This window comes from Nerophis ophidion, linkage group LG12 (genome assembly GCF_033978795.1).
Source record: "Nerophis ophidion isolate RoL-2023_Sa linkage group LG12, RoL_Noph_v1.0, whole genome shotgun sequence".
NCBI classification, from domain to species: Eukaryota; Metazoa; Chordata; class Actinopteri; order Syngnathiformes; family Syngnathidae; genus Nerophis; species Nerophis ophidion.
The window spans coordinates 33,088,844-33,104,108 of record NC_084622.1 but is presented as its reverse complement, the minus strand read 5'-3'; the positions used below and the strand labels follow the sequence as shown (position 1 = coordinate 33,104,108).

At 36.9% G+C, this 15,265-nt stretch overlaps 1 protein-coding gene across 1 annotated transcript in view; it reads right to left on the bottom strand.

Moving 5' to 3' along the window:
- Positions 1-996: 996 nt before the first annotated feature.
- The window catches only part of LOC133563815 (coiled-coil domain-containing protein 73-like), a 30,907-nt gene continuing 16,638 nt past the window's right edge, over positions 997-15,265 (bottom strand). The window contains exons 8-21 of the mRNA XM_061918084.1: positions 14,501-14,539; positions 13,743-13,878; positions 12,654-12,733; positions 12,083-12,208; positions 11,899-11,958; positions 11,707-11,811; positions 10,302-10,373; positions 10,035-10,145; positions 8,233-8,404; positions 6,554-8,007; positions 6,280-6,373; positions 4,741-4,880; positions 3,717-3,796; positions 997-1,387 (exon numbers count right to left, since the gene is read on the bottom strand). Of these exons, the coding sequence (XP_061774068.1) occupies positions 1,213-1,387; positions 3,717-3,796; positions 4,741-4,880; positions 6,280-6,373; positions 6,554-8,007; positions 8,233-8,404; positions 10,035-10,145; positions 10,302-10,373; positions 11,707-11,811; positions 11,899-11,958; positions 12,083-12,208; positions 12,654-12,733; positions 13,743-13,878; positions 14,501-14,539 (2,844 nt within the window). The 3' untranslated portion in view covers positions 997-1,212. The remainder of the gene's footprint in view (positions 1,388-3,716; positions 3,797-4,740; positions 4,881-6,279; positions 6,374-6,553; positions 8,008-8,232; positions 8,405-10,034; positions 10,146-10,301; positions 10,374-11,706; positions 11,812-11,898; positions 11,959-12,082; positions 12,209-12,653; positions 12,734-13,742; positions 13,879-14,500; positions 14,540-15,265) is intronic.

Genomic DNA, 15,265 nt, shown 5'->3' with positions numbered 1-15,265 from the left:
ATTCCTTGCTTCTTTGCTCGTGTTGTCTACGCCAAGCTTTTTCGTTAGATTTGCCATAGCTTCCTGTACAATCGGCACGCTTTTCTGTTTACTTATTATCCTGTATGATTTATGAGGAATAAATAATTTCCTTACCTGCACTTTGCCTCAGGAGTTCCTGCTGCATCTCTGGAGAACGATCCGTGTGTGACAGAAACTAGAAGCGCTTTACAATAAGAAATAAAGGGATAATTAGTATAATTCATAAAACAATGCTTATATAAATAACAGCTATTCGCTTAAGAACAGAAAAATGCTTGGCTATGAATAAAGTAAAGAAATGAAAGATTAAAAGCTAAATTAAAAAGTTGGGGTTTGGTCTGAGATTATCGACACCTTAATTGTATTATTGCTATCATTATATGTGTACTCGTGTAACCTTTATGTTTAAAGTAGGTCTGCAGTCTTTACAAATTCCTCACTACATACACATGGTGTATAAAAAGCAAGTAGCCCACAACTAAAGACCAATTGTCTGTGGTGAGCTGATTTATGCCAGCTTGGAGCCATGTGTTCTTCTCTCACATGGAACATAAAGTTAACGAGTGGCTAATTAGAATGCTTTGAACGGACTTAATGTCTACTAATTGATGTTTGTTAATCAAAATGAGCAAGGTCTACTAATTAGTCTGAATTCATGTTAATAGATACTTGCTTTCTCTGTAACCAGTGTTGTAATTGCAGCAACAGAAACAAGATAGCGAGTAAAGGTGTCACCAGTTAAAGCTCCTCTGAGACATGCAACCACTACTGGCCATTAAAACTGAATGTTAATTAACAATTAACTGTGTTACAACAAGCAACATAACCTGACCTCTGCTGTTTATTCTTTAGAGCAGTTTGTGTTGAAATAAAGGCAAACTTTGCATAACATGTTAGCAGATTTGACTTTCCTAAAATAAAATAGAAAACATAACTGTTCCTAAATTGTACATTTTATTATGATATGAGCTCAGATTTACTAAAAACATTAAACACTAGAATCTTCAAGCTTGAATTAGCTATGAAACTACAGCATTGAAAACAATTACAGTATTCAAAGTCGGTAACCTTAAACTTCGTTTTGTCATGTAAAAATGGAAAGAAGGAGCTCCAATGAGCTGAAAACGGCGTATAACCCACTTAATGATGTGTATTAATGCAAACACAACATTCAGAACATTTAAAGACTGATTAGTTTTCTGTGCGCCGTCGTTTGGGCAGGTGGAGTCTTTCCGTTTCAAGGAACTGTTCGATTTTAGATATTTGGGCTCTTAATGATGACTGGTTCTCTTCCTGTGAGCACAAAGGTTCAAACTCAAGCTCAGACCTTGAACCATGACTGGGCACAGGAGGCCTACTCAAAGACCTAAAGAGAGAGAGAGATAAAGAGACAACGAGAGCGAGAAAATGAGAACATGAAAACCAGACTTAAAGACTTCCATTATCCCAAGTTGTCAATGAGTACACTTGCACTTCTCAATAGGAACAATATCTGTTATCATTAATACGAAGTAAATCATTGTAAAATGTAATTGGTTTGTCAATTAAACTTTTGTTTCAAATCAATATTATTAGTAGGGAAACCATTCACCATGCCAGACTTCTTAGACTTAGGTAGTAACACATGCTGGATGCATTTACAATATCTGCATCACGATCTGTATCTAAGCACATGTCCTGTTGATTGCCAATAAAATAGACTATTAACTTAGTAAACAGTGTGTCATTTAATAGTCCTTTGAAAGGGAACTGCACTTTTTCTGAAATTTTGCTTATCATTCACAATCATTATGAAAGATGGAAGGATGGATTTTGTTTTATGCATTGTAACTTGTAAATTAAAGTAAACAAAAGTACGCTTACAGCGCAGACAGTGGGACCTCTTCTTTTTCGCTCATAATATCCAATAAATAAAAACCCAAACCACCAACAATACTCCATTTACATTTCATGAATTGAATATTAACCAAGTATTAGTGACGCAGACAAACTATTTACAGCGGCGCCATAATCGCTTTTGTGTGCCTATGTGTACATCCTCAACTAGTCTGCTGCTTTCTCTCTTCCTTGCTCCCTGTAAGTTTATTCTAAATCATAATTCATGCATCTCGCCTGGACATGAGATGTCTGAGTAGGTATTCCGACAAGTTGGTACACTTCCACAGTCATTTAGGACCGGAAATTGGCGAGGACTACGCGAAAAGACACTTGTTTCCCCCGCTTCCCACATCGTTTCTTTGTGAGGATTATGTGACATTCTTTACCTAAATGGGTAAATATGAACAGGTCTGAGATCATTATCCATGCGTTTGTTACGTCTCGCCTCGACTACTGTAACGTATTATTTTCGGGTCTCCCCATGTCTAGCATTAAAAGATTACAGTTGGTACAAAATGCGGCTGCTAGACTTTTGACAAGAACAAGAAAGTTTGATCACATTACGCCTGTACTGGCTCACCTGCACTGGCTTCCTGTGCACTTAAGATGTGACTTTAAGGTTTTACTACTTACGTATAAAATACTACACGGTCTAGCTCCATCCTATCTTGCCGATTGTATTGTACCATATGTCCCGGCAAGAAATCTGCGTTCAAAGGACTCCGGCTTGTTAGTGATTCCCAAAGCCCAAAAAAAGTCTGCGGGTTATAGAGCGTTTTCCGTTCGGGCTCCAGTACTCTGGAATGCCCTCCCGGTAACAGTTCGAGATGCCACCTCAGTAGAAGCATTTAAGTCTCACCTTAAAACTCATTTGTATACTCTAGCCTTTAAATAGACTCCCTTTTTAGACCAGTTGATCTGCCATTTCTTTTCTTTTTCTTCTATGTCCCACTCTCCCTTGTGGAGGGGGTCCGGTCCGATCCGGTGGCCATGTACTGCTTGCCTGTGTATCGGCTGGGGACATCTCTGCGCTGCTGATCCGCCTCCGCTTGGGATGGTTTCCTGCTGGCTCCGCTGTGAACGGGACTCTCGCTGCTGTGTTGGATCCGCCTTGGACTGGACTCTCGCGACTGTGTTGGATCCATTGTGGATTGAACTTTCACAGTTTCATGTTAGACCCGCTCGACATCCATTGCTTTCCTCCTCTCTAAGGTTCTCATAGTCATTATTGTCACCGACGTCCCACTGGGTCATTATTGTCACCGATGTCCCACTGGGTGTGAGTTTTCCTTGCCCTTATGTGCGCCTACCGAGGATGTCGTGGTGGTTTGTGCAGCCCTTTGAGACACTAGTGATTTGGGGCTATATAAGTAAACATTGATTGATTGATTGATATTGTTTATGAAGTCTGCAGTGAGCAATTATCAATGATGAAAAAAAAAAAGCAAACATTGTGATGCGTTTTAGAAGTTAATGCGCCGCGTATGCTTAAAATATAATATGTAAACATTAAATGTTATTATAAATGTGCCTGTTACCACATTACATATGTACATGATATACAGAAAACCTCAATGGAGATGTTTAGATGTTTCTAAGGACTTTTTAGGCTCCTTTGTAAGCAAACTTTTGATTGCAATTATTTGAATTTTGAACGCAAAAAATAAAAAATAGCATCCATCGTCATGTCTTTCATGATTGTAAACGATAGGCAAAATTTTTTAAAAGTGCAGTTCCCCTTTAAAGTGTATTGGTCTTCGTAGATTAGTGGCCAACATATATATTGTCTCATTACTGTATGTGTTGCATTGACATACACAGAAGGAAGCTGCCGATGCAGTGTGTTAGAGAAACTGGATACTTGGCAAGTCGGGGTGGTCAAGGAAACTTTGTTGTCCTACAAAAAGCAGGAAGAGAAAATAGTGACTCACCATGTGGTGTAAAACAGTAGTCTTAATTTTTTACCCAGAAATTTTTCAGGCCTCTTGAGGAACTGATAAATAAAGAGAAGGCAGACAATAACCAGTGTAGCATCATCCAGTACAAAGACACAATCCAGGCCCACTCTAAACCCTGTGAGAAATTCCCAGTATTCACAGTCAAATAATTCAGCAAGCTATGTGTTACTACAGACAGTTTTTCGTCTCACTTGAAAATTGTTGCACTATATCTCTCTTAATAGCCAGCACATGGATCTTATATACCACAGAGTGACAGTGTGTGGTGATAGTGACAAACGAGGGAATGGGAGTGTGTTAAACTGGGCAACAGGACAGAATGAAAAATAAAAGAAGCATAGGAGGATAAAGAAGGCAGGCCAGGGAAGGACAGATGATGAAGTAAGAGCTAGAAGACTGAGACAGAAGAGTCGGTGAGTGAGAGCGGAAAGATACACGAGCAGTTGGTAGACTTTCGTGCAAAGGTCATTTTTCTACTGTCGGTCTGGTTGTCTCCAGGGTCTCTCAGTTCAGCATATATATATCAGCTTCATATTGTCATTAAGCACCTGATTCAACATTTGATGTATATTTCATTAAATATTGTAAACCTTCTGTGGTATGCTCATCAAATGAGCAGACCTACTGTGAGTTATTGACTCCCATATTTGCAGGTCATTGGAGAACATTTTCATTGCAAAGCACCTTCCTATGTTGGCTTATTGTTAGATTGGTTAGATTGACAACACTTTCTAATGATGGGACAACACTCTCAGCCCCTCATGGAAAAACAACGTTTAGCTTTAGTAATCCCCTGGAACATGTTGCGTTGTGCTTTTAAATGGTATAAAGTTTAGCATCGCCGACTGTACTGCAATCGTTTCCCGACACTTTTGTAACTGACATCTGCTGCTGACGTGTTTGTCTGACGGCTCTCTCGGAAAACGCTCTGGGCTCCCTGCTGAAATCTCCTGGCGAATGTTGTGTATCCAGAGACACCAGAGGCATTTAACAAGTCAGTCGCTCTGGTGATCACCAAAGGTACTGAGAAGAATGAGACAAGACGGGGAAATAATTAAAGTCATAACAATGAGATGCAGTACGATATACAATTACTGTCAAAATTTGGGATCACTTGCAAAATGTCTTTGTTTTCCAATTTTATTTTATTTTTATGCAATTCACAATTGCACTTAAAGGGGACCTATGATTAATTTATTCTTCTGACTTATAAGCTGTTATGATGTCAAAGCATCAAATAATAAGGTTCATGCATTTAGGAGTGAGCTTGCAATGTCGTTTTGGATAATTCTGTTCGAGAGTTTTACAGCCTGGCTATGTTGTGATGACACCACGAGGTGGCTGTACCTATTTACATTCAGCAAAGAAAGAGGAGCATTGATGACTTCAAAAAAAACAAAAACAAAAAAAATATATATATATATATATATATATATATATATATATATACACTGTATATAAACAATGTACAAAAATAAATTATAATACTATCGGAGAGAGTGGTGTGAGGTTTAATTTGTAATCCGGGAACGCCCCCAGAATTGAACACCTTGCAGATAGACTCAAAAAACGGGCTATACAAGTGACCGTGGAGCAAAATTTACACCTATGTATATCCAATATGTATTATCTGGACCACATAGAAGTGTTTTATGTGTAAATTCCTTTGGGTCCCCTTTAATCATGTTCATATAGAAGTATTATCAGCAACTGTCAATCCTGTGTATAAATCCCCTAGTATGGTTGTGAATCCACTGAGGGACGCAAAAAAATACTTTCCCCCCTATGTCTTCATTAGGGATGCAGGTAGGCTGGAGCCTATATCAGCTGGTAGGCAAATAGCAGTTGCTGATCCATCCATCCATTTTCTACCGCTCGTCCTCTTTTTGGTCGCGGAGGATGCTGGAGCCTATCTCAGCTGTATTTAGGCGGAAGGTGGGGCACACCCTGGACAAGTCACCACTCATCACAGGGCCAACACAGATAGACAGACAACATTCACCCACTAGGGCCAATTTAGTGTTGCCAATCAACCTATCCCCAGGTGAATGTCTTTGGAAGTGGGAGGAAGCCGGAGTATGTGGAGGGAAACCACATAGTCACGGGGAGAACATGTAAATTCCACACAGAAAGACCCCGACCCCGGGGATCGAACCCAGGACCTTCGTATTGTGAGGCACATGCACTAACCCTTGTTCCACAGTTGCTGATATGTTCAAAATTGTAGCTTATTCTTTAAAATCACATAATTGTTCATAAAATGGATAAAAATTATTTGTGAATTGCATTAAAATTTGTAATTTCATTGGAAACCAAATACAGTTCCTATATATCTGAAACTTTCAGCGGCACACAACAGTGAAATACCTCTGTAATAATTGAAAATGTTTTAAGGTACTCATTGAAAAAACACAATATTCACCTTTAGTGTGCTGGTTTTTAGGGAATGTTGTGTAGGGAGACTCTGTGAGTACCCCACCAGAACCACTTGTATTTTGCTCAGGCACAGGAAAGTTCTGTAAACAACATGTACTGTACAGTGTTTAATGTAAATAAACCTATAACATATAGTCAGGTCAGAGTATACATTCTTTAAATTGCTCAAACGTAATGGTTTACAATGTTCAAGCAATATAACTAATTGATAATAGATAGAAGGATGTAAAGTGCTTAATTAAATACTTCAGAAAAAATACCTGAACTTTTGGATGCAAGACGGAGCCAGTTACACCTGTAGGTAGAACTGTCTGTTTAATAGAACCAACACAGTACATGTGAGTCTTGGGTGGAGACGATTCCTTCACATCCCCATGGGTTTCTTTAACAGTTGGCTTGTGGCATTTAGTGGCACTGACCCCAAAGGAGTTATCATTACCACCTTTCAACTGAATTGACTCAGACAAAACACATTTAGATATTTTTGAATCTGCTGTATTATATTGGTTGGAAATGTTCAAATCACCATCATAACTGACAGTTTCCAGGTGAAGGCCAGTCTCACATGTCTTCTCCATCAGTCTATTTGCCTCCTCAATAGTAATTTGACTATGAGACACCATTTGGGTGTCATCCAACTTCTCATGTGTATCTGTACCACCCATGTCATTTGTGTGAGTCACATTGCTGCCAGAATTAGAATGTTCTGTTAATGATGGAATTGTCAGTGAGACAGATGACTGACTGAGGGGTTCAGAAACTTTAGGACTTGATTCATCTATTCTCTTGTCCTCAGGGGTTTTCTCTACCACTCGATAAGCTGCAGTTGGAGTCGACTCGATATAGGCTACATTGGTTTGGACCTGACGTTGATACAAGCTTTGAACCTTGCGCACGACTATAATAGATCCATTAGTTAGACTTTGGTCTGTCGGACTTTGAACATCTTGAATCAAATGCCCTTTGTTTGTGTTAACAGGACTGTAATATGCAACCTTCTTCATGTCCTTCTGATAGCTGTTTTTGTCACAGACATTGACTATTTTCTCCATGAAGTCAATGTCCGGTGGAGTGTTGCTCTTCTTATCATGAGTCGTCTGGGCCTCTATATCTGTTTCTGTCTTTTCTTTCTCTTCCCCTATAACCATGCATGCTGATGTTGTTTCTGTTTTGTACTCCTGTTTACTCTTTTCACCGTCGTCTTGACTGTTCACTCTTTCCACTGTTTGGGAATTGAGCATCTCGCTCAGTTGTCCAGCATATCCCTTTTCCAGAACATCTTCAGTGTTCCTCTGCTGATTTGTATTAATTTCTACTTCCTCTCTGATGTTGCTGTCCTCATTTGCTGTATCTGTACAATGATAGTGTGCTCCAACAAAGCTTGCGCTGTCATCAATCTTTTTGTTCTCAGTCAGAATGTGAATGCTTGACATGCAGTCAGCATTTAATTCGTTAATTATATTTGCTGAGCTTTCACTGATGATTTCACTGGTTGCCAACTCATAACCAGACTGATGGAAAGTCAGGTCTGAAACTTCATTAGAAAAACTCTCACTTATGTGATAGTTTCTTGTGTGTAAATGTAATAGTTTGTCATCACTTCCTGTTTTTTCAGAGGTTCCCAGAGACATTTTGGTTTGAACGGAAAAAGACAATTCGCATTGAGCTTGTAGCTGAGCTTGAGACTTTACATGGGGATTTGGGGCTTCATATCCTAAGAGAGAAACATGTACAAAAATAAAAAAAGATTAAGACTTCAGGTTGTGGTTAAAAGGTACTGATCACAGATGACAAAGTGTGTATGATATAAGGATGGATATTTCCATGTGTTCTGTTAATGGACTGTTTGCATACCCTTGCTAGAATACTCCACAAAATCCTTAAAAGTGAACAAGTAATAAACTATGTTCATCTGCTTGTTTATATTATATTGGCTGACCTCCTGTATCGCCATCCAGTTTGTTCTTAGCTGTCGTATCTTCCAGACAGTCCAAGATTTTGTTCTGAGAAACAGCTGAGTTTTGCTGGCTGCCAAAGACGTGCAGCATGGCGCTGGATTGCGGTTCATCAGTAGGTTTCCCTCTGATTTCCTCCGCTAAAGTGGGGAACATCTGAGTAAAAGAACAGAGATTTTTGAGGGCAAACTCTTGTGTTCAGAAAAAAAAACAATATCCACATCTGTACAGTTTAACTGTGTAAAATGTTATCTGTTATTTTTCAATTGCCTTCAAATTTTGTTTTTGCAAGAGACAAAATACAGTGTTTCCTCAATGTACAAGTCCCTCAACCTTTGAGTATTTTCAGATACGAGGATAGTTTAAGTTACGAGCTTCTGCACCGCTTGTAGGCATAGTAAATGTCAATTGAACGCCGAAAAAAACACCTAAAATATCCGGTCTCCTCGCTAGCATTATTTTATAGCTACAGATTGACATATATTTTGTTCTTCAATCATGGGAACTGAGAATGTGAGTGTGAAGGACGGTGCTGAGAAAAAGAAGCAGGTGATATTCATTAAATTCAGTAAAAAATTACTACAATGACCGACTTTACAAGGCAGTTTGAGCCTCGCAATGCAAGTCGGTAGAATGGAAGCTTTAGGAACCATCTATGGTGCCATCAAAATAACAAAAATTACTTTTATTCACGGAACAATGCAGAAGCTACTGATGGTATGGGGGCCAGAGAAGCAGCTGGAAGTAGACACGATAGAAGTCCGTTCCCGCAAGTATTGACAACCAACGTTCAGACCGACACTTTTCACGAGAGCTCCCCCACGCCATGACACCGAAGTGCGGGCACAAACAGGGACAACTATTACTGTTGCTCCGGAGAAAAATATCAATATCAAAAATATAAATTCTGCGGACGGCAGTCTCTTTCCAAAGTAAATGTTGTACAGTAAAACTTCATAAAACATCTGTACTGTACTTATATGTCCTAACAGAAAACTTTATGATGGGGGGAGGTGGGGTCATGAAAAAAATGTATGTAAATAAACATTGATTAATTGATTATTATATTTAACATAAGGCAGCTGGCGGTTCTGATAATACAAAATACATTATCTGTGAATATTGTATTGTTTTCCATACAAACTATTGTACTGTCATTGTTTGTACCACTATTGTATTGTTTTCAAACAATATTTATTTTCTAAAAGTTATTTTTACTTTTTAAAAATCGTGTTGCAAACAATTAAAAATGGTGCTGTTTAGAGGGGTTGATCATGGAATAAATTGGTTTTAATTCATTTCAATGAGCAAGTCTGCTTTAAGATACAAGTATTGCGAGTTATGAACTTAAAAATATTTAACTGAGTAATCACATAACATATAATGTGACTAGAAAAGATGAATACAAATTAATTTGTTGTAAGTTTTGTTGCTTATTTTCACATTCAGGTTTATGACTTTTCAGGTATATATGTATTTAATGTACTTATGAGACATATACAGGTATCGGTAGTGGGGGCAAGTAGTCTTAAAAGTCCAGAGGAAAGTTTATGCATTTAGTAAAGATGTTTTTTTTTTTATAATACTAATTGTGTTTGGGATTGGGTACAATGCTAACAGCCATGCATTAGAGGTATGGGTTTGATGTGCCTAAGAACGGCCACAATAAAAATAAAACCACTTGGAGGCTCAGTACCGTGTTTGGGTGGTAATGTTTTTTTACAAGTATCTGATTAAGAGAGTGGCTTTAATCGGCCATTTACTTTGCTGCATTAGTCAGACATACCTCATGTATATTTTTTTGAACTTGGACTTTCACTTGTGAAGAAAGTTCAGTGTGCTTATGTTGAAGGTCATCATGTGCTTCTTTCAGTGCTTGAAAATCTTGCTGCACATTCTAAATGTGAAAGACAAGCAGATTTGATCTTCTTAAGATAACCAAACATTTAACTTATACGTTTTCTTTTGAGCTGCATTATATACAGTGTACAAACATTATTATTCAACTACTTTTTCCTCACACACTTCTTAAAGTGTTCTTAGATTAACTCACCATCAGTTCGATAACTTTGTCTTCCATTGCCTTGCATTTCTCTCGCATCACCTCATGTTCCTGCTTCAGGGCCTGCAGTAAAATTAATCACCCATAGTATTTTTATAACATACACATTTTTTATGAGTTCATATAACAAGAACAGAGGGTCCCAAACAGTAAACTGAACGGTAAATACTTCCTGCTGATAACCAATCAGTTACCTTATGCCCTTTCAATGATGATTTTCATAATCAATGTTTAATTAAATAAAAAAGCAAAAATGCTAAAACAGGTAAAAAAAAACAAAAAAAACAACTATTGTCATAAATTGTCGAGAAAGAAACACAAAATGTAGTATATTTATTATAGCGTGTTCCAGTTTCTAATTACAAGACAAGATCTTATTTAATCCTACCCCTTTTCCATTTTATAGCAATTACTAACACATTTGTTCACTTCCTGTTCTCAATTTGTACAAAATTTAAATCAATAAATAATGGCGTTCTCAAGAAATAGTTAAATAAGTTGTAATTTACATAATACGATGAAAAAGATTATCAAATGTATCATTAAAGTTTAAAATGTTTATCATGATGCTTCTTTTTCTTACTTACTCCATTCCATAATTTATTTCCACACACTGATATACTGAAGGTTTTAAGTGTTGTACATGCATACAAATGTTTTAAAATAGATTTTTCTGAAAGGTTTTATTTCTCCTATTTTGTTGTGAATAATTATTTTACATTTTTGGTAGTAGGTTATAATTTGCTTTGTACATAATTTTAGCTGTTTGCAAATGCACCAAACCATTGAATTTCAATATTTTTGCTTCCTTAATTTAAGGGTTAAACTGACACAGTTAGTGAATGAAATGTACTCTTATAGTTATTTCCCCATATTTCTACACAATAACTCAAATGTGGTAACACTGGCGAGCACTAGGGAATATGGAGTGATTTTTGGTCCAGTACATATTTCGCTTTATTCATTAATGACATATTTTTCGCCACCTTATGCAATATTGTAATATGAGATCTCCAGTCCATCTTATCATCTATTACTACACCCCAAAATTGTATTTCTTTTACCCTTTTAATGTCAATTCCGTCGATTAGAATTTGTTTGACTTTCTCTTCTGATGTTACGGAATATCCTTATTTTAGTTTTACTGAGATTTAAGAGTAGTCTGTTTTTGTCAAATCAACTCTTTAATTTGTTAATTTCTTCTGTTATTATATGTACTAGCTTTTGTTCTCTCCTGAAAAAACTGATGTTGTGCCGTCTGCAAATAATACTAACATGAATCTTTTGTAGCTTCATGAAATCGTTTTATATAAAGACCAAAACGACGTTGGTCCCAGTATTGATCTCTGGGTGTAATAAGGTGATTGACAGTAAATACTGCAACAAAGGTTCTGACCTTGTACTGCTCGTCTTGTGTCTGCAACTGCAGTTCTAGTCTGCTAACGGTCTTTGTCTGGGACAGCAAAAGTTGCTGAGTGTAATGCGTTGACTTCATCACCTCCTGTACAGTACACAAATTTACGACTGTAAGTCTAATATAGCTATGCAATATTATTGGTTTTTAGTTTTGTTAAATTGTGTCACTAACTTGTTTCTCTGACCGTACAGCTGCATACTCGTCCCTTAGCCTCTTGTTCATTTCAGTTTCCTTAAGAAAAAAAATCAGGTCAATACAGTACCAGGAAATTATCATACCTTCCTCCCACTGAATGCATCTCCTGATGTACCAATTCAACTGGCTGATTAAAAGTAATTCTCTGAAAACCACTTACCATACTCAGTGTTTGGCATAGCTGCTGTAGATGCTGCTCTGTGTGTGTCTGCGACTTGTAGGTCTGGTCATGTCGGACTGATGACATCTTTGCCTTGATCAACTGAGTGTTGGCCAAATCCAGCTCCTGAGATGCATTATTGATTCAAACATAAAAACTGCCCTACAGTAAGTTGGTAAAAATTGTAGCAGTTCAGGTAAATATTTATTTTTTAATGAACGAGATCCTAGAATCATTACCACATTTTGCATGTAGTACTTATTGATCATGTATATTTTCCATAATTCAGATCTGCATAATAGTTATTTTAATGAACGAGATCCTAAAATCATCACCACATTTTGCATGTAATACTTATTGATCATGTAAATTTTCAATTGTTCAGATCTGCATAATAGTTCTTATTTATTCATGTACAGTTGTCGTTAACATAGTTATGTGCCGTTACAGTCACTTTGCCGCTGTAAACCTGGATTTTACAGATGAGTGGAATATTTTGTTGTATTCTATTCTTAACGTTTATTTAGCTTGCTTATCTGTTGGACTCAGGAAACTTTGAATTCTTAAGTACCTTTTTTAGTGTGTCAATAGTTCCTTCATGTTTTTCATTGGAAGCTGCCAGTTTCTTATTTATTCTCATAGCTTCGTCAACTGTAAGAAAAACAGGTAAAAACATTAAATACACACCAAATACTGATTTCATTAATACAAATATTGTATCCGTAGATGGTGTACTGTCTCTCTTACACATTTAATTTCATTATCAAGATGGACTTTTTAGTCGCGCATCAGTTGTCAAATACAGTTCAAAATGACAAATGTATGGTAACAAATGACAAAAAAATATGTACACTAGCAAACAATTGGGCAACATACTGTATCTATGGCAATACATTTTGGAATTGCAATATTTAAGTATCCGTGGATGTCTGTCACCACATAAACTACATAGGGCCTAATTTATTAAATGTTTGTGTGTACTATTACATGTGCAAACCTGATAGCACATGCAAAGCTAATCTACTAAATATGTGCTAAGTAGATCTGTTAAGTGAGCAGAATAAGGCACCTTTATTAATATGCAAAAATCCTTATCTAAAATAGGCGGTCTTCAGTACTTTCCAATTCTACACGTAGTGTTAGTAAAACACACGAAACCCACCCACTAACAGTACACGCTATTTCTTTAATTGCACATGCTCTTCAAGGTGTGGTACAGTATTTGGTTTTTAGTAAATCAGGTCCTTATTGCTTCGCCTGACAACAAGGTGAGCTATAGGCCTACTGTAAATAGAGGAGACATACAATATGTTCAACTGATGTAAACGACTGCTCTACCAGTATTGGTATTTACCCCGCAATGGACATGTTTAATGCCTCCCTGAGATGTCATCTCAAATGTATGTCTTTAGTCAGCGTCTGAGGACATGGTACTCAGTTATGGGTAAAATGTTGCAAAGAGGTATGACAAAAGTGATTGCGTGTAAATGCTTGAAAACTGCGATACTACATTTACACAGACATGTACGAGTGTAGTTTTTACTATGGCTTTTTATTCAATTTATATAAAGGTGTTAATATAGTTTTAGTCCAATGTCACCACAAATAATTTGTTTTCTAATAACTCTGCTTATCTGCATAATAACTTGCCATAAATTACCATTTTGCTCCAGTTTCTCATGGGCCTTCTTGACTGAAGCACACTGCCTTGACAGAGCTTTGAAGCGCTTCTCCACCTCCCCCAGTTGGTTCAAATGACTGTCTTTTGACCGAATTTGCAAAGCTAGCTTCTGTTCCTGCAGAAAGAATGAAAACAAACAAATACAATGCACTTCTCTATGAATGCAGTGAAAAAGCTAACATATCAAGCTGCTTTGAAAGGGTAAATTAGATCTGCCAAAGTCTAGCTATAGTACGTCACGGTAAAAATGTAAATAAGCAACAGTAAGTACAAATTGCTAATTGAAGGAAACAGTTGTGTCGCAAAGTGTTGCAAAAAGGCTCATGGATTAACACAATCAGTATTTTTAGTTGGATGAAGCAGCAGGAAAGTCCATGCCTCAGAGAGCTTTAGAGCTCTTCAAACTACCATTACAGTTTGATTGTCTGTATCACTCTCATTCTTCAATAATTCCCTCCCTTCACTCTCATTTCACTCCCTTCTATCCTAATACACCACCGTCCTTCGACTCCCTGACTGTGCCACTCGTACATGAAGAGGGCTCAACCAAGCGAGGCCCTGTTATAAAATATTTTAATACTGTCATGGCAGTTCAAGTGTCACACTCTCCCTATCCGTTACTGGTGATGAGCTCCTCAATCTAACTGCCAGTCCTCCTGTTCCCCCACAGTCTTTTAATTTTTCTCACTCCCACTTATCTTCTGTCAGCAATTGGAACAAGTTGAAAACCTCCTTACCAACTCATTGGATTTCTTTTCCAAGTTGTACTTCAGCAGCTGTAAGACAGGTGTAAACACACAATAACACCAACGATATGATGGACATGAAGTTTTGTGACAAAAAAAAAAGTCTAACTAATAGTGATATAATCATGATTATATACAACAAAAACACTTCCATGGGTCATTATCCGATTTAAATATATTTTCATTTTTATTACAGGATACAATTAATTTTACTCTTCATACCATTACAATTATTCATGTTTCATTAAAGTTATACTAAAGAGTAGTGGTCACCAACCTTTTTGAGCCCAAGATCCCTGCTCTCAGCCAAAAAACCAAAGCAAGATCGACTGCTGCGTCAACTATGTTTATATATATATATATATATATATATATACGTATATATATATATATGTATATATATGTATATATATATATATATATATATATATATAATATGTCTTGATTGGATTATCCGGAGAATAGTGCTCGATACCGTGGTAGAGCGCAATATGTAGGTGTGGGAAAAATCACAAGACTACTTCATCTCTACAGATCTGTTTCATGAGGGGTTCCCTCAATCATCAGGAGATTTTCTGATGATTGAGGGAACCCCTCATGAAACAGATCTGTAGAGATGAAGTAGTCTTGTGATTTTTCCCACACCTACATATATATATATATATATATATATATATATATATATATATATATATATATATATATATATATACAGTATATATATATATATATATATATATATATATACATAAATAC